This window comes from Acinonyx jubatus, chromosome A1, assembly GCF_027475565.1.
Source record: "Acinonyx jubatus isolate Ajub_Pintada_27869175 chromosome A1, VMU_Ajub_asm_v1.0, whole genome shotgun sequence".
Classification (NCBI taxonomy): Eukaryota; Metazoa; Chordata; class Mammalia; order Carnivora; family Felidae; genus Acinonyx; species Acinonyx jubatus.
In genome coordinates, this window is record NC_069380.1 from 80,917,310 (window position 1) to 80,936,004 (window position 18,695).

At 45.7% G+C, this 18,695-nt stretch overlaps 1 protein-coding gene across 10 annotated transcripts in view; it reads left to right on the plus strand.

Moving 5' to 3' along the window:
- The window catches only part of TMCO3 (transmembrane and coiled-coil domains 3), a 50,934-nt gene that overhangs the window by 2,829 nt on the left and 29,410 nt on the right, over positions 1–18,695 (plus strand). For 6 of the 10 annotated variants that reach the window (XM_053218179.1, XM_027065273.2, XM_027065280.2 and 3 more), the window contains exons 2-8: positions 1,287–1,393; positions 6,208–6,731; positions 8,261–8,440; positions 9,933–10,124; positions 11,003–11,131; positions 13,720–13,812; positions 18,353–18,539. In XM_053218179.1, coding sequence (XP_053074154.1) covers positions 6,288–6,731; positions 8,261–8,440; positions 9,933–10,124; positions 11,003–11,131; positions 13,720–13,812; positions 18,353–18,539 — 1,225 coding nt within the window. In that variant the 5' untranslated portion in view covers positions 1,287–1,393; positions 6,208–6,287. Of the gene's footprint in view, positions 1–1,286; positions 1,394–4,587; positions 4,788–6,188; positions 6,732–8,260; positions 8,441–9,932; positions 10,125–11,002; positions 11,132–13,719; positions 13,813–18,352; positions 18,540–18,695 lie in introns of those variants that run through there. The other 4 variants (XM_027065277.2, XM_053218172.1, XM_027065274.2 and 1 more) reach the window with 3 other exon arrangements.

Genomic DNA, 18,695 nt, shown 5'->3' on the forward strand with positions numbered 1-18,695 from the left:
GGTATCCATATACAATGGAGTATTACTCGGCAATCAAAAAGAATGAAATCTTGCCACTTGCAAGGATGTGGATAGAACTAGAGAGTATTATGTTAAGCGAAATGAGTCAGAGAAAGACAAATATTATATGACTTCACTCATACGAGGGCCTTAAGATACAAAAAAGATGAAGGGGCTCCTGGGTGGCTCAGTTGGTCGGGCGTCCGACTTCGGCTCAGGTCACGATCTCACTATTCGTGGGTTCGAGCCCCGCGTCGTGCTCTGTGCTGACAATGTGGAGCCTGCTTGGGATTCTCTGTCCCTCCATATCTCTGCCCTTCCCTCTCTCTCTGTCTCTCTCTTTCTCAGCAATAAACCTTAAAAATATTTTTAAATAGGGGCGCCTGGGTGGCGCAGTCGGTTAAGCGTCCGACTTCAGCCAGGTCACGATCTCGTGGTCCGTGAGTTCGAGCCCCACGTCGGGCTCTGGGCTGATGGCTCAGAGCCTGGAGCCTGTTTCCGATTCTGTGTCTCCCTCTCTCTCTGCCCCTCCCCTGTTCATGCTCTGTCTCTCTCTGTCCCAAAAATAAATAAACGTTGAAAAAAAAAAATTTAAAAAAAAATTATTTTTAAATAAAAAAGTAAATGGGGCACCTGGGTGGCTCACTAGGTTAAGCATCCAACTTCAGCTCAGGTCATGATCTCACGGTTCATGAGTTCGAGCCCCACTTCAGGCTCTGTGCTGTCAGTTCAGAGCCTGGAGCCTGCTTCAGATTCTGTGTCTCCCTCTTTCTCTGCCCCTCCCCCACTCACGCTCTGTCTCTATCAAAAAATGAATAAACATTAAAAAAATTTTTTTTAAAAGATACAAAAAAGATGAACATAAGGGAAGGGAACGAAAAATAATATGAAAACGGGGACAAAACATAAGAGACTCTTAAATATAGAGAACAAACAGAGGGTTGCTGGAGGGATTGTGGGAGGGGGTATGAGCTAAATGGGTAAGGGGCATTAAGGAATCTACTCCTGAAATCATTATTGCACTGTATGCTAACAACTTGGATGTAAATTAAAAAATTAAGACGTTATTTAAAAAATATGAGTTTTAAGTTAAATTCTTCACAAATTAGATTGAAGTAGGTTATTTCCATTGGGGAGTTTGCTTCCTAAGACCTTTCCACGAGCACCTCTTTTGTTTCCTGTTCATTTCCTGTGTTGTACTGAATCTGGAAGTGTTGCTGGTATCACAAAGAAATTCTAACTTGATGCCATTTCCTACAACTCACCCTTATATTTTTCTTTTTCAGAACAAGGTAAATAACCAGTTTGGGCTGGTTAATGTTGCTCCTGCCACACCCCTGCTGCTTGCTCGGAATCTTCCACACACAGCACCAGGCACTGCATTGGGTACCAGGTCAGTACTGCATATGGAGTGGCCCCGGTTCACTGAGTGCATGGGGGCGGGGGTCCTTCCAAAGAGCTGGGTTGGAGCCTGGCTGGGCTGGCCTCTGCCCCACAGACAGTGGCTGCTGTCCTGGTGGGTTGAATAAACTTGATTCTTTCTCAGCAGTTTGATTGAGAAAATTGGAGACACTGGGTCTGGAAGGTCCAGAGGAAGAGAGGGCATGGGGGACCCCGTGGCTGCATGTGAGGAGAAGGCTGGGAGGCAGAGCCAGGAGATTTTCAAATTGTGGCCATTGTAGAAAATTGGGCAAAGTAGAGGCGTCGCCCCTCCCTCTGCTTTTCCTCCTCTCCGCTGAGCTCCCTGCAGGGACTTCAGCGACCCCAGTGCTCTAGGGTTCTGTGGGTCCTGATAGCAGATGTCTAAGGAGACAGTCCCTTTGCATACCCTGTGGTGCTCATAGCACTCAGAGATAGAGGCCTGTGGGAGAGAGCTTTACTTGGGTGCCTTAGCTCTGAGAAAGGCCAGTCTTAGACTGTGTTATTGTGCTTTGCTCGTGAGTTTTTATCCACTAAATGACATGTGACACTTATGAATTACTAAGCACTTTTAATAGAGTAAAAGTATGTGATTTCTATATAATATGACGAGTTAAAAGCATTGGAAATTTTTTGGGGCGCCTGGGTGGCTCAGTTGATTAAGCTTCCGACTCTTGATTTTGGCTCAGTTTGTGAATTGAGCCCTTGTGTTGGGCACTGGGCATGAAACCTGCTTAAGATTCTCTCTCCCTCTGCAGTCCCTGTTCACGTTCTCTCTAAAAAAAAAAAAAGAAAGAAAGAAAAAGAAAAAAATTGGGCAAAGCTGTGGAGATATATTTTATTTTTTTGTGTAAGTGTTCATTGTTGCAGGGGCAGAGGGGCAGAGAGAGAAGGAGACAGAGGACCTGAAGTGGGCTCTGGGCTGTCAGCACAGAGCCTGATATGGGGCTCACACTCACGAACCCGGGGATCATGGCCTGAGCCAAAGTCGGACATTCGACCGACTGAGCCACCCAGGTGCCCCATGACATATTTTAAGTAATGTTGAAATATGTGTAAGTAGAAACTTTGGGGACTAGTTGTATTCCAAGTACTGATTTTGTCATTGCTCTAAATGAAAAGTGACATTGGGTTTTCATGTAGCAGAGACATCTTGAAGACCTTCGGCTCTGGTTGAGGGCATTTCCTAGTTTAAATAGAAGAAGTGTCAGGTTAGTGGAAAACAGTAAGCATTTGTGTTGAATTTTTAAAACTGTATTTTGAGATGCTTATAGATTCATATACCGTTATAAGAAATAATACAGAGAAATCCTATAGATCCTTCACCCAGATTTCCCCAGTGGTAGCTCCTGATTAAAAATAGAGTCTAAGCAGAAGATTGCATCTATTTGACCCACTCACCTTACTCACATGGCATGTTTTACAATCTGCCATTTCTGTCACGTGTTGATTCCTGTGGCCGCCAGCGCCATCAAGACACAGACCATTTCTATCCCACGGGGTCCCTCCTCCCTCTTCCCTGACAGCTACTCCATCTCTACAGTTAGTCCCTGAACAGTGCTGTACGTGGAATTGTAGGGTGTGTGGGATCAGCCCTCCTTGCAGCCTTGAGGTCCACCCAGGTTGTATCAGTGACTCAAGGTATAGAAATTCTAGAATTTGTTGTAAAAATATAATAAATCAAAAGTGTCATTTTTGTAATTAAAAACAATAATAACAAAATAGCACTAGAGCTAAAAAAGTTTATTATTTACTCAAGAAAAAGCATGCTATAATTTAGTAGTTTACAGGATTTGGTAGCCAAGTTTAAAGGTAAGATGAAATGAATTTATGAAAAAGTGATTGATGTTTTCAGAGTCTGTAAATAATTTCAGTGTCATGTCCACATGTCCATGACTTGAGCTTATTTGAGTGGAAATATTAGTATGACCACAATTAAAGTTCTCAATAATTTCTCGTAAAAATTAATAGTCCTTTATGTGTCATAGGGTAGAGTTATAACTATTTAATTTCAAGAATTTGTTTAAGGAAGGAACCAGAAATGAATGAAGGGGTGTTTGTTGTTCACACACAGACTGTGTGGCAGGTTATTTGTCTGAAGTTTGAAATCCATAAAAGAATCATTTTTTGAGATCTTTTAGGGAAAATGGGAAACATTAGCAAAGCATCAGAAATGTCTGTCTTGGTTCTGAAAATACTAGAAAAGTATGTATTTATCAACATTGAATTCTTTCTCTCCCCTGGAACAATAGAAGTTCAGCAGTGAAATGAGTTATTAAGATAACAGATTAACTATCTTGCTAGGCACTACTGAGATTGGGTAATCATTTATTTATTTTTAAGGTGGTAACGCTTACTTAAGTTGTATTAAAGCTGTAACAAAGGGGCACTTGGGCGGAGCATCCATCAGACTCTTGATTTCGACTCAGGTCATGACCTTGAGATTTGTGGTATCAAGTCCCCGCCTCTGCACTGGCCTCTGCACTGACCTGGAGTACCCTGCTTGGGATTGTCTCCCTCCCTCTCTCTCTGCCCCTCCCCACCTCATGCACATGCGCGGGTGCACTCTCACGCTCTAAATAAACATTTTAAAAAATTGTAATATAAAGTTGGGTAATTTAGACAGCACATTGTCACTTATCCTAACAAGTTAGGGGAAAAAGTGAAACATTGTAGGTAAATAAATTCTCTGTGACATTACAAACTGATGTATCAAAAAATGTATTGAAATTGAACAGTTTCCTGACTTTATAACCAGAATATTGAGGTAGAATGTAGTTTTTTCTTGGTGACTTTTGATGGGTAGGTTTCCCTGCTGTCCTCCAATAGTGGTATTTTTGGTGTCTACGGAAAGGTGTAGTTCAGTCCTCACCAGACTCCCTGGGCTGCTAGTCTTTGCCAGGTTCTTGTGCTGGTTTTTCAGAAGCTCTGTTTTATCTCCACTTTCTATTGGCTGTCATTTTTGTTTTGGAATTTTCTGCCTAGATAAGCCACACTCTCATTTTTTCTGCATCTGATCTGCTTTGCCTGGGAAACCAGAATAAACTTGTTAGAATTGGGATTACTAGTAAAACTGAGGTATAGATACTTGTTTTAGTAAACACTTTAATGATTAGTTTATATTAATATTTTGTTTTCTTTAATTTTTTTAATGTTTATGTCTGAGAGAAAGAGAGAGAGCACAAGCAGGGAAGGGGCAGAAGGAGAGGGAGACACAGAATCCGAAGCAGGCCCCAGGCTCTGAGCTGTCAGCAAAGAGCCCGACACGGGACTTGAACCCACAAACTGAGATCGTGACCTGAGCCCAAGTTGTACGCTCAACTGACTGAGCCACCCAGGCACCCCTGATATTTTGTTTTCTTTAAACTGTAGGTCTTGTGTAAATGGTAGGTTTGGGTTTTTTCTTAAATGTTTATTTTGGAGAAAGAGAGCACACAGGAGAGCATGTGGGGGAGGGGTGGAGAGAATCCCAAGCAGGCTCAGCACTGTCAGCGCAGAGCCCAGCTCAGGGGCTCAAACCCATGGACCGTGAGATAATGGCCTGAGCTGAAATCAAGTGTCAGATGCTTAACTGACTGAGCCACCCCGTGTTTTTTCTTTTTTGACGTAACTACTGGTGCCCAGAGATCTAGTTGCCAGGTTCAGTGGTGTTTTTAGGGTGTGTCTCTCTTGCCTGTCTTGTGTTTTATTACCTCTTCCTTCTTTGCTCTGTATTTCCTACCTTTGGAGTCATTGCTTCGTTGTGACCTTGCTAACACCTGCAGCAGCTTGTACCTGCTCCTTGATGACTCTGTCCACTGGAAGATGCAGTCCTGTTCTTCGAGTGTGATCTGGGCACCGCAGCCGCAGCACCCCCTGCTGCCTGCACCAAAGCCTTCACCTCATCACAGCCAGGGTCCTGTGTGTGCTTCACTTGCTGGGGTAGTCATACAGGTGCTTGGGCTCTTCCTGAAGAGAGGAAGAGAAGGAGGCTGAATTTGGGAGATAGAAAGTGCTTGAACATTTAGTAAAACCCTAGTGATCCAGCCATGATTGTGTTTTGTGATTTTCTTTTTCTGTGTTTGACATCTTGTTAGCATTAAACTGTGACTTTGGAAATTTGGCAGAATTCCAAATGATTTTGGAAAGAAAACAGTACAGTAAGCTAGTAGCAGCTCAGACAGTTTTATTTCAGAAACGACGTGGAGCGTGTTTCCTCCAGGCAGTTCACTGATCTGTGATAGGGGAGTTGATGGTGTTTTCTGGCCTTAAATACTTGGATCCTCTTTTTTTTTTTTTTTTTTTTTTGTTAAGAGAGAGAGCATGAGCAGGGGAGAGGAGCAGAGAGAGAGAGTCTTAAGCAGGCTCCACACTCAGCATGGAGTCCATTGCAGGGCTCGATCTCTTGACTCTGGGATCATGACCTGAGCCAAATTCAAGAGTTGGTTGCTTAACCGACTAGCCACCCAGGTGCCCCAATACATGGATCTCCTTAAGTAGAATTGGTTTTTGTCTTTGGCACATGGTAGATTTAATAAATAAACGAAGCTGATTTTTCTTTAAAAAAATTGCCTTTAATTTCAATGTAACCTTTAGTCTCAAGTCTTTACCAGGGCTTATACTTTAACATTTAGTATTCGATTTTAATCCAGGTGTGATGAATAGTTCAGGTATTAATATTTATCTAGGAAAAATAACATCTACAAAAAAGTGATAGTTTTTTGGATGTAATTATTTAATACTTTAACTCTGATCTCAATAGTAACGAATCATTGTTCAACTATATGTAGCAATAAATCTCTTTTTCAGCTGAAGATGTGTGTCTAAAATGCAAGCTCAGCTGAGCAGGAACCTTAGGACGGCCTTGCCCTGCCCTCTAAAACTGGATCATGAAGGTGCTGGGAAGAAATTACTTCTGGGTGTTGCTTCCACTGCTTCGCTTGATGGCAGATGCTGCGGAACATGAAGAGGTGGCAAAACATGCCATCAAATTGCACCGAGGGAAAGGGGCGGCCATCACTCAGAGGAAGCAGTGGGTCCTCGATGGTTGCAGGAAGCTCTCCGGGCTTCTTCGCCAAAAGACTGTGGTTCTTAACAAACTGAAAAGTGCAATCAGAGCCGTAGAAAAAGACGTTAGCCTGTCAGATGAAGAGAAGCTGTTTCAGGTGCATACGTTTGAAATTTTCCAAAAAGAGCTGAATGAAAGTGAAAATTCAGTGTTCCAGGCCATCTATGGACTGCAGAGAGCCCTGCAAGGAGATTACAGAGATGTTGTGAACATGAAGGAGAGCAGCAGGCAGCGCCTGGAGGCACTGAGAGAGGCTGCGATTAAGGTCAGTCCTGTCCCACCCTGAGCCAAGGAGCAGGTCAAGTAGAGGTCAAGGGAGAAGGCAGCTGGTGCTGATGCTTCAGCAGGTGTAGTCTGGCAGGGGCATCCATTCTCAGCAGTGCACACGTGGATTTCCCCTCCTTGTGCACCGTATCTTAGCACAGTTGCATTTCACCACTTCTGGGAGTGCCAATGCTTTTCTGTGTTGAGATCACAAGGTAATTATACTAGTTACTCAAGTTATCCCAATAAGCTGATGTATATGAAGTATGTGGTAAATATACTTGTAACTGCAGTCAACATTTTGAGTTTCTGACAAGAATGCCTTTTGGTGTGAAGGTTGGCTGTCTTTAATGCCCATCTACTGAAAACAAAAATACTAAAATTAGTTTTAATATATACTTTTGAAATAAGGATCGTGATGAAATACACTTTTAAAATGAGATAAAACTATTACTATACCAGATGTGATATTATTTATATATATTTTTTTTAATGTTTATTTTTAGAGACAGAGACAGAACACAAGCAGGGGAGGGCAGAGAGAGAAGGAGACAGAATCTGAAGCAGGCTCCAGGCTCCGAGCTGTCAGCACAGAGCCTGACACGGGGCTCTAACTCATGAACCATGAGATCAGGACCTGAGCCAAAGTCGGATGCTTAACCGACTGAGCCACCCAGGCGTCCCTAAACTCCTTTGTTTTAAAGAATAGTGGTATTGATTTGAGGTAGTTTTACGATAAAATAGAGAACTAACATGCATTGAGTGATGTTGATCCAAATATGTATGCTTTCTACATGCAGTTTTTGCCTCACATCTCAGGCTAGGTTCTGGAGGTCACAGCTACGAGAGAGGGGTTGGGTGGTGTTGCCTAGAGAGAGGTCTGTCAAACAGTTACACTTCTCCTTGGGACTGTCTTGCTGCTTCTCTGTTCTAGCTATGCCCCACCCCTTTAAAGTATGAACATATACTTTAATAGTAAGGATGTTGATTTGATTGATAGCTTGAGTTTAAATATGATGGCATAAAACGCAGTGGTATTATTGACACCATCCATCAGTTTTCCAAGTAATGCTGTCAGATTCTTCTGGAACAGTTTTTCCTCTGTAACTTGGAATTTGTGTGTATCCTACTTAGAAATGTTTAGCTCAAGAATCAAGTATCACAGGTGTTTTTAGAGTACAGCTGGACCTCCATACACAGTAGGCATGATGTCTGGAATAAAATCTGTTCAGTGAGGATTGTGTATGAATAGTTGACCTTCAGAATTTATCAACAGTAGTAGATTACGTTTGATGACGCGTGCGTACAAATAGGCTTCCCTAAGCATTTTGCTAAGCTCCATCATGTTTGGGTGATACAGGACACCTGACCTTCTCTCCTTGACTGGAGCTAGCATTACACGTTTATAAATGTATTTGACAGCAAGAGCATGTTGGCTTGCATGGTCCAGCCAGGCCAGGCACCTGAATGAAGTCCTGGTGTGGCCTATTTCTTAATAAACCCCACACTTCATTTCTCACCAATAAACAGGAAGAGACAGAATATGTGGAACTTCTGGCAGCAGAAAAACACCAAGTTGAAGCCCTCAAAAATATGCAACATCAAAACAAAAGTTTATCCATGCTTGATGAAATTCTTGAAGATGTGAGAAAGGCAGCCGATCGCCTAGAGGAAGAGATGGAAGAACATGCTTTTGATGACAATAAATCAGTAAGTAGCATTCCAGAACAATCTCCTCTTTGCTCGGGCTGCTTGCCGAGAGAAAGTATGGTGGAATTTATCGGCTGTTTTCCGTGTGGACTGACGATGGAGATAAAACCAAACACTTTCGTATCCCAGAGAACGATTTGGTTCGGTTACACAGAAGTACACTATACACCTGTCGTTTTGCCTTATGTTTTTGTCAGTGCCCCCCAGGGGCTCATGTCTGTGCCCCGCTTCCGTGTTCAGGTGGATTGAGACTCTGGGCTCCAGAAAGCGTGCCCTGGGATAGTCAGGTGTCGGTGCTGTTCTGCCCGGGGGGAGCCATATGCTCCTGAGATGAATCGTGTCTGAGGCAGGCATTCGGACTCCCCACTTGCTGTGACGTGTTTAGATTCTCTGGGAAGGACGAGATGAGTGCCGAAAACGGACTGTGAGTCCTGAGGACTCAGAAAAGGATGCGGCAATTAGAGCAAAGGCGAGTGCAGTTCGGGGTGGATGAGCACTGAGCGAGGCTGTCCTGAGCGTGTCCGTGGTGCCAGGGGAGGACACGGGGCTGTCTTTTGAAGGTGGTGCTTTTTCTTCACTGCTTACCGAGTGCTCGTGCGTCAGGGCGTCAGGCTGTCGCCGCCGCAGCTTTTCCAGTGCAGCTCCCCCGCTGTTGGCTCAGGATCCCCGCGGGTCCCACGGGCGAGGGCTTGGCCCAGCACTGCACCCTCTGCTCCAGGCACTGATAATGGGCTCTGGGTTTTCACCTCGGAGGGTCCCACGACCCCTCCTCAGGCTCTCAGAACCCAGGAAGACCATCTGTTTGCCAGGTTACCAGGTCGCTGCAAAGGGTGCAGTCAGAAACAGCCGGGTAGAAGAGGTGAAAGCATGTGCGCAGGGCACTGCGTCCTGTCCGGGCCCGCTGCCCTCCTGGCGGGGCGCGTCCGTGTGTTGGGCACCCGGAAGCTCCCCGAACCCCGTGCTCCAAGCGTGTCCCGGAGCTGCCTTGTGCAGGCTCGCGATTAGCTTCACCTCCGGCCCCTCCCTGCCCCGAGGTCACGTGGCTGCTGTTCCTGGTGACCAGCCTCATCCTGCAGTCATCTAGTGGCTTTCTGAACGTCACCTTGCTGGCACAAACTCAGGAGAGGCCGCAAAGGGCTTGTCGGGTGTACCCGTTGTTCCTTATGCTTGGGGAGGCCACGCTGGTTGTGGGGCTGCGGGCCAGGAAGGGGGGTGAAGACCAAACGTATGTTTCTTGTTACAGATCGTACCCTAAATCATTAAAGTGGGTGTCTGGACGTAATAGAAATCCTAAACGCCTTCATTCTCAGTTGGCCCTTGTAACTGAAGCAGCTTTCCTGACTTGTGCTAATGAACATCTGTGGACCTTTCGTCATACCTGACAGAGTGCTAGAAATACTTCTATCGCTCTTCTGTACAGAATTTACGCTCTAAAAATTGAACTTGAAAACATTTCATGGGTTTAATTACATGATGTTGGTTATTTTTACAGGTGAAAGGGGTCAATTTTGAGGCAGTTCTCAGAGTGGAGGAAGAAGACGCCAATTCCAAACAAAACCTCACAAAGCGGGAAGCGGAGGATGATTTGGGTCTTAGCATGCTGATCGACTCCCAGAACAACCGCTATATCTTGACCAAGCCCAGAGACGCGACAATTCCACGTGCAGATCGCCACTTCCTAAAGGTAGTCTGTCTGCTTGCTCCCCTCTTGAAGTCCCCTCTCCCACCTTCCCACTTCCAGGTACTAATGTAAAGTAAGCTTTATTTTCTGAGCCTCATATTAGGATGCATGACCTTCCTCCTAACAGAGAGATTCTACTAGAATTTCCTATATTTTCCATGACTTGAAACACTTTCTCTTAATTTTTAATTTTTTCCGAACAGAACGAGGCATTTTAATACTTAGAATGAAAATTAACGTTGCTTTTGAGAATTTGGAAGCCTTTTTGAAGTCAGGAGTCCCTACAGTGGGCTCAAACTTTGTCACTAACACGGAACATCTGATGAGGTGGAGAAGCTTTGGCTAAGGTATCATCTGTGTAGACACGGGTACGGGATGAGATCCGGCTCCTCCAGAGGTGACTGACATTCCAGACCGAGTTAGCCACGCATCTGCTCCCTCTGAGGCAGCAAGTCTAATAAGAGGATGTGGAGTTATGTAAAGATTCGCAATCGACTGTGTTCTGGTTGGAGATCACTGTTTGGGTTTGGACCAGAGTGGGTAGCAGCTGTAGGAGTGGCCAGTGTGGCCTGCTCAGAAGGCTAGTGGGGTCTGGACACCCTGTCGGGGCTCCAGCAGCATTCCCGAAGCCACAGCTTGTGCTGGTCTTAAAGAGGGGGGCAGCGCAGGCCGAGAGGAAGGATGCTCCCAGTGGCTGATTACTGTACCAATAAACTCAAAGCAGGAAGATCAGCCCAGGGATAGCCTTCCTTTTTTACCACCAAAGTGGAAACTGGGAGGGGCCTAGTCTGCAGAACGTCTGCTTTCTCCAGTAATCAACCCTTTTCTTGCCAACTGTTACCTTAAATTTTTGTGTTTATTTCTGGTTTATTCTCCATTAGGACATTGTTACCATAGGAATGCTGTCTTTACCTTGTGGCTGGCTGTGCACGATGATAGGGTTGCCCACAATGTTTGGTTATATTGTTTGTGGCGTACTTCTGGGGCCTTCAGGACTGAACAGTATTAAGGTAAGAGCAACTGTTTTAGTATCTGTTTAACAAAATACTAAAGAAATGCTCATGAAGACCTAAAAGTTTTGAACTTGAATTAATAAAGATAGCATTTCCTTATAAACCATATTAAAGAAGATGCTCTTTAGAGTTTCATAAGAAATTCCTAAATCATAAGAAAGTAATTTTGTTAGTGAATGGATGACTTAACTAGAGAAGAAATCCCGTTTATGTCTTTATTTTTTTAATTAAAAAAAAGTTTTTTAAATGTTTATTTTTTTGAGAGAGACAGAGAGCATGAGCAGGGGAGGGGCAGAGAGAGAGGGAGACACAGAATCTGAAGCAGGCTCCAGGCTCCGAGCTGTCAGCACAGATCCTGACACGGGGATTAAACTTGTGAACTGTGAGATCATGACCTGAGGGGAAGCTGGCCACTTAACCGACTGAGCCACCCAGGGTGCGACAACCCCCTACTCTGTTCATGTCTTTAAACTGTTAGTTTTAAAAATTCTGTTTCCAGTAATAATGATGGATTGTGTTATTCAGACACTGAAAGCAACAAAAAATGCTGGGTTAAATGTATAATTTAAAATTTTTTAAAACATTGCAAAGCTAGTAAAGTAGTGGGGATTTTCAAGCCTAAATGTAGGATAATGTGAAAACCCCAGGACGTAGTGAGTGCTGAGGCTGTTGGCTGAACAGAGTGAAGTGACTTTCATCCTATATCGATGGCACTTGTTGGCAGTGAGGAACAGTTCCAAAGCTTTTGTGGGCTCCAAGATGTGTCCTGTAAATACGCACAATTCAGACGAAATGAAGAGATTGGCAAGAATAGGTGATGTGTCATATATCCAACACAGAAGCAGTGGTGCAGGTACTGGGAAACACACACGGGAGTCCTGGCACTTCCTAGTTGGGTACGACAGGAGCAGACGGATGGGGGGAGGTGTGGGCATGTGCTTGCAGCCTCACCCTCCTGCTGACGGGCACACCTTGTACCGGGCAGGAAACATCATCATCTCTAACTGAACTCAACAACACGTTCAACTGGCAGGGGCTACCGGCTGAAAGCCCAGGACCTTAGTGAGCAGGTGACCGCTGACTGACATGGGGTGGGGGGTGCTCTTGTGGGCTGGGCTCAACCTGGTGGGGTGGTCTCTGGGAAACACTGTTTTAATTCAATTTTCTGAATTCGTAATCTCCATACAGTTGAGAACAAAATGGTGTAAGTACAAAAAATTTTAAGTTGTAGGTGGAGAATCTCTGTCTTGTCCTGTCCCATCCCTCCCTTTCCAGAGTATTTATGAACAATAGTAAATACAAACGTATTTTCCTTTTTTCTTCAGAGCAAAGGTTGCTTATAAGCCAAGAATTCAGGCTGAATAATAATAGAGGCTGAGTAAGGTAATAAATACAACTGGAGGCTACCAATATTATAGTTCCTAACAAATTTGCTGTATCTTGGTAAATAACATAATTACAGTAAACCAGGATGAAGACCCAAGAGCATATTAGCCAAAACGGGAGATGGTTAATGGAGGAAGTGTGGCTGTACCAAAATATTTACCTTTTCCTAGTAGGAAGTTAATAGGCTTCTGTGTTACGTTGAGAAGTGCAGATTTAGGTATGTGACTTTCAAGTCATGAGTTTCAGCCTCATTTTAAAAAGGGAAGAAAAATAAAAGCAGTGAGGAAGTATAAAAACCAGGAGACGAAGGAGTAAGAGAAATCTTCTGTTACCACAATGAATATAAGTGGAATAAACTTGCCTGTGGAAAGATACAGGTTTGCAGATGATGTTAGGAAAAAGATGTACAGTAAGCAAAGTTCAAAGAGAACAGAATGAGTAAGTGAGGAGGCAGATGCCAGCAAATGGAGGGCAGGGCCTGTCCTCTCGGTGGCTGACAGGGTGCGTGTGCGTCCCTGCACAGCAGCTTGGTGCCTGGACATGTGGAGATCTGCTTGCTCTCTTCTTTCAGACGCTGAGTTCGTGGCTCAGTGGAAACCATGAGTGTAGATGATCTAGGGAGTACCAAATATAACCGTGTAAACAGCATTCTCTGCCATAACATAAAAGCATAAAAACAAACAGCAGATAAAGGACCAGAACCAACACAGCGCACAAGAACGCTGTATACCAGAACCTGTGGGATGTGGCCAATTCGGTTCTCAGGAAAGAAGTTTGTACCCATAGTCATGCACAGGCCCGTGCTGGCAGGCCAAAGGAAAGTGGGGCATCTTGATTAAAATGTCCAGCTCAGGTTCAGTGCCTCCCCATCCTCCAGAGAAAGTGAAGGAAGGAGGTAATGAAGAGCTCAGCCTGGAAACAGGTGAATTCGTGAGCTAGTTCTCAGAAAAAGAGATAAAAACAGTCCTTCAGCTAATCAAGAAAAAGGAAAAAAAAAACGTATAATCAGGAAGTTCAAGCTATGTCAGGGATAGAGGACATTCAGAGAACTAGTTTTAAAAAAAATACTGTGTTTTTTTTTTGTTTTTTTTTTTTTTTTAGGATAGTTCCACAGAGTATGTTAGTACAAGATTGTTCCTTGAAGTATGCTTCATTTGTTAGATACATTAAATTGTGTGGTTTTAAAATTTTGTTCCCAGTCTGTTGTGCAGGTGGAGACCTTAGGAGAGGTTGGCGTGTTCTTTACTCTGTTTCTTGTTGGCCTAGAGTTCTCTCCAGAAAGGCTGAGAAAGGTAAGGGCCTCACCAAGCTGTGTTATCGCCCCCAATTTAAACATCATGTGGTTTTAATTTATTTATTTTGTGTTTGTTCATGATTGGACTATCAAGTTAAGTATTTTAGAACAGAATATTCTTTTTATTTTTGGAATATAAATTCTAAAAGATAAAAAATACTAGAAAATGCAAATTCAATAAATGAGTAAAATTAGCTTTCATGTAGCTAATTCCAGAAAAGGTCTGAGAAATGATATGTTTGAAATTTAACATGTGGGGGTCCCTCCAAAAAGGTCCAAAACCGTTAGAGGCTGAACTATCTCAGGGATTGAATGTTTGTGTAAAATGAAAATATGTAAAAGACTTGTAGCAGTTAGGACCACGTGTATGAAGAAGTGTGAAACTAAGGGAAGCAACAGTTGCCTTCTAAATTTGTTTGCTTCTAGAACTATTACTTGGAATACTGGAGTATTGCAGAAATGAAAATAGCTGGAGTAAGTTGGAAGTGAGTTAATTAAAAGCTGTGTTTTTGGACGGACACCTCACAAAAGAGGATAGTTGATCACAAAGCCGATGGGAGGGCGGGGACAGAAGGGCAGGGAGGGTGACAGCAGTGCTGGTGGACCCCAGGCCACGCCGGCAGGTGGCTCTGGAGTCAGTGTGGGGGCTGGTCGGACAGCAGAGCGGCCTCGCACGACAACTGATGACCCTTCCCTTGGTGGAGCTGCCCTGGGTCTCCATCCCTAGGAAAGAATGAAGTACAAGGTTTTTCGTTAACCCTCGAATAGTCTTCAGCTTCTCGTTGTAGCATTTTTATGAAAGCGGAGGGGCAGCCTGGGTGTCTGACGGTTACACTGTCACAGCTCTTGAAAGGTATCATGCAGCCATAAAAGACGTGACAAGATCCGAGATAGTGAAGAGAAGTACATTGAGGCGCTGGCCTTAGTTCACCTTGTTACTCTTTGACCTCTCTTTTCTTGCTTCTCTTTTTTTCTGTTGGAAGCTCTGTTTGTCCACCTCCCGGTTACCATCACTTCCTTTAAACACTTCTCCAGATGCGCCTCCTCACGAAGCGTTCTGAGTCCCATTAGTGTTTTCTCAGGCACTTTTGTGTCTTTTTACGTGCTTCTGGCCTGACCTCCACGTGTTAAGTTCCAGACCCAGAGTTTAAAGGACCCTGCTCTCCTCCGCGAGCTGCGCTTGGGGCTGTGCCATGCCGGCAGCATGGCCAGGACCTGCAGCCGTGCGAGGAGCCGGGGACCTGTGGATGGGAAGGTCATCGTCTGCGGCCGTCCCCGCTCCTTGCTCCGCGCAGGCTCCTCTGGGCTTCCATGTGTGTTTAGTTGAGCGAGGCTGGCAGCCGATAGTGGCGGTTGCCTGTGGCTTGGGACAGAGAGGGGCAGAGTTCGGGTTCTGCACTGACCAGCCTTGTGGTCTCAGCAGAGTATCTCACGCCTTGGACGTTGGGGTCCTCGTCTACATGGCCGGGTTTGTTCTGGCCTAAACTGCTGTAATTTATATTTTTCACCACTCTAGCATTCACTGTTCAATGAGAACTTCATCCAGAGTCATGTGAACAGAGTTTTAACCTGTATGAAACTGCACGCTGTTGCTGGTGTGGTGCTGACTTGTAGGGCTTTGGGGTTTTATGCTGACGGGGGCTTACGTTTGTGCCTGGCGATGCAGCCTTAGGAGGGCTTGGCAAGGAGGGGGTGTGTGCATGTCAGGGAGAAAGTGTGCTGTGGTCTGAGAAGTGGAAGGAACCTTCCTGGGGACCCGGCACCTGTTTAGTGACTTTGGGGTGAGCTGGGGCCCCTCTGACATGAATCCCTCACTTGTCAGCTCCCTGTGACAGGCTTGCAGGAGGACGGCAGCCTCGCCCTTTTTAGGCCCCTGGGCTCAGACTGCAGATTTAACCATGCCTAATAAACTACGCTAGCAAGTGACAAATTTGTGTTTATCCAGCATAAATAGCGAGCAGGGTGTCAGAGCAGCCTGAAGTGACCGGTGCCATCGTGGACTTCCGTGTGCCCCTCATGACGGAAAGTCATTCACTGGGTTTTGAAATAATAATTGCTGGAAGGCCCTCTTGGATCCTCTGGGAAATCCCCAAAAGTCTGAGTGGAAACGGTTCAGAACACCAAGGTCTAGGAACTACTTAATTGTTGGCTCTGAGAACAGCCACAGTCATTTCTTCTGATGGCGCGTCCTGTTGGGTGTGTGCACCCCTGCCTCGCTGTGCTCTAGCTCCCCTTATGCTGCCGGCTCAGCTTTCATGTGCTAGCTCCCCGTTTCTGTCTCTCTGCCTGGGAGTTGTGTTTTCTCCTCTTTTTCTCCTTTTTTCTTTTTAACATTTGCTTTTTTGAGAGAGAGCTCGAGTGAGAGGGGGAGGGAAGGGAGAGAGAGAATCCTAAGCAGGCTCCACACTGTCAGCAGGGAGCCTAACTCGGGGCTCAATCCCGTGAACCATGAGCTGAGATCAAGAGTCAGAGAAACTCAACTGACTGAGCCACCCAGGCACCCCCTCTTCCCCTTTTCTCCTTATTTGTTCCCTCAGTAAACCCTTGCTCCAGACGCTGGTGGCTACTGACTATGAGGTGGTATACACAGCCCTGTGACCCTCCCTTGTGGGACTGCAGGTCTGGGATTTCAGAGGGATGTGTAGGGTTGTGGACAGAAGTCCTCGGACAAGAGCTGAGGAAAATGGAGTTCGGGAGGGGATGCAGCTGTGGTGCAGATGCGTGGGGACCAGGCTGCTGTGAATTCCGACACGGGGAGTTGCCTGGGACCTTGCTGAGCAGCAGGATCTGATATGTGTGGCTGGAGAGCCCGTGTTTCTGGGAGCCCCAGGTGGTCCAGATGCCCCATGCGGAGCAAAGATCTGTGGGCACTGCCCGCATTTCCCACCCTCGTTTGCTGCACACTGTGCTTCTTGGGCTAATAGATCCCAGCCCTCCTGACCGAGGTTTGGTAGCGACCTCAGAAATCTTTAGTCTGGCCTTTGAAAGTCTACAGATGTAGAAGGCAGAGTAGAGAGACGGTTACTTCCCCAAGGTGCTCAACCAATAATGGGGTCAGTCTCGAGCTCCGGGATCCCTTGTGGGCAGAAAAACCCCTAATGCTGCTTATAGGAGTGGCTACCCTAAAACCTGGGAACCTTAAAATTCAGCATGCTGGCCTCCCCAGGAGCTGTGCCTAGGTCTGCAGGTGCACCCTGGCCCTCCCGCTGCTCCTGGCTATGACACAGGAAGAGGGGGAGCCATTGGAAGGCCATTAAACCACAACAGCCATCGCCACTCCCAGGTGCCAGAAGCAGGGATCAGGGAATCTGAACCTTGGAGAAGCAGCCTTGGGGGCTAACCTCTCTCTGGAAGGCGAGCACAGAGCCCGGGTTGGCCAGAGACACGTGGCAGAGGACAGAGTGGCTCTGTGTGGCAGGCTGAGTCTTCAGTTCGTTTGCCTCGTCAGCATCCCACCATTTGACTCGGGACTTGGTGGTGTCGGGAGGATCTTGTAACTCATTCCTGAAGTTGGGAGCTTCTGTTATGGACAAGCAGGCTGGCAGCTGGTTATGGCTGTGGGCGGCCAGGGTGTGTGTGTGCCCATTTGGCCACAGTAGGAAGTCGGTGCCCAGCCTTAGGAACAGCCTCCCGGCTGCCCTGATTCCTGAAGACAGTGTTGTGATTTTGAAAGAGGTGTTCCTTTTTATCAGGAAGGAGAGCAGGGGAGGAAAAAGATCACATCCTTCAGAGCACCCGAAGACACAGATGAGGCTTGCCAGCCAGTGGGGCCCACAATGTTTGCCTCTGAGCTTCTGTGCCAAGCCCTGCACCCCTTGCCCCCCTCTGGGCCCCCTTGCGCTCTTGCCAGAGGGCCTGGCTGCGCAAGTTGGTTTTGTCCAAGAGGGTGTAAAGTGAGAAGAAAATGAGTAAGTGCTTTCCAGTAGGATAGGATGAGTTTCGGTTAATTTGTTTTGTCACTATGTACCATTCACATTTGTATAAGCGTCAGGTAGTTTTTAGTATCCCGTCTGTTCAACTCAGTTAAAAACCTTGGAGCGTTAAAATCAACCCTGATTTCTTCCACATTTTCCATTATGTCTAACCCAGCACTGAGAGCTCACTGAGGTGCCTCATCAATATTTGATTATTGAGCCGTGCTGCCTGGGTCTGTGTCCTGACACTGACTTCCATGTGACCGTGGACAAGTTAGTGGGCTTTGTGTTTTCATCTAGAAAAGGTAGAGGTCGTGCTGTCTACCTTTGCGATGTGTTCTGAGGATTAGATTATATGTGCACAGACATGTATTACACCGAGAGGCATGTGTGTTTAGTCCCAGTAACAATACTTAGCACTCAGTAAGCTGACGGAAGTGTTACTGTTTTTACTGTGTTCAGATTACAACTTGGGGTGTTGTGCTGATGTGTTTACTGCAGAGCTACTTCCTGAACAATTTAGGCCCGTGACCAGGCAGTATATGTGTATGCACTCTGCATGGAGCCGGTCAAGAGCTGACTGTCGTCACTAAAACCTGTGTAAACGAATGTGTTCTCTTCAAGGTCTGGAAGATAGCCTTACAAGGACCGTGTTACATGACACTATTAATGATCGCATTTGGCTTGTTATGGGGACACCTTTTACAGATCAGACCCACTCAGAGCGTCTTTATTTCTACGTGCCTGTCCTTATCAAGCACACCCTTAGTGTCCAGATTCCTTGTGGGCAGTGCCCGGGGTGAAAAAGAAGGTAGGTAATAACATGTTCTAAGTATGTGTTGAAGTATTAGGTATTCAACTGGCTTGAATTCACTCCAAAGGCCTCTTAGAAAAAGTTGCAACTCTCTCTCCCTCCCTGGGCTTTACTAACAGTCACGGGCCCTCGTGCTGTGTTCACTCAGGAACT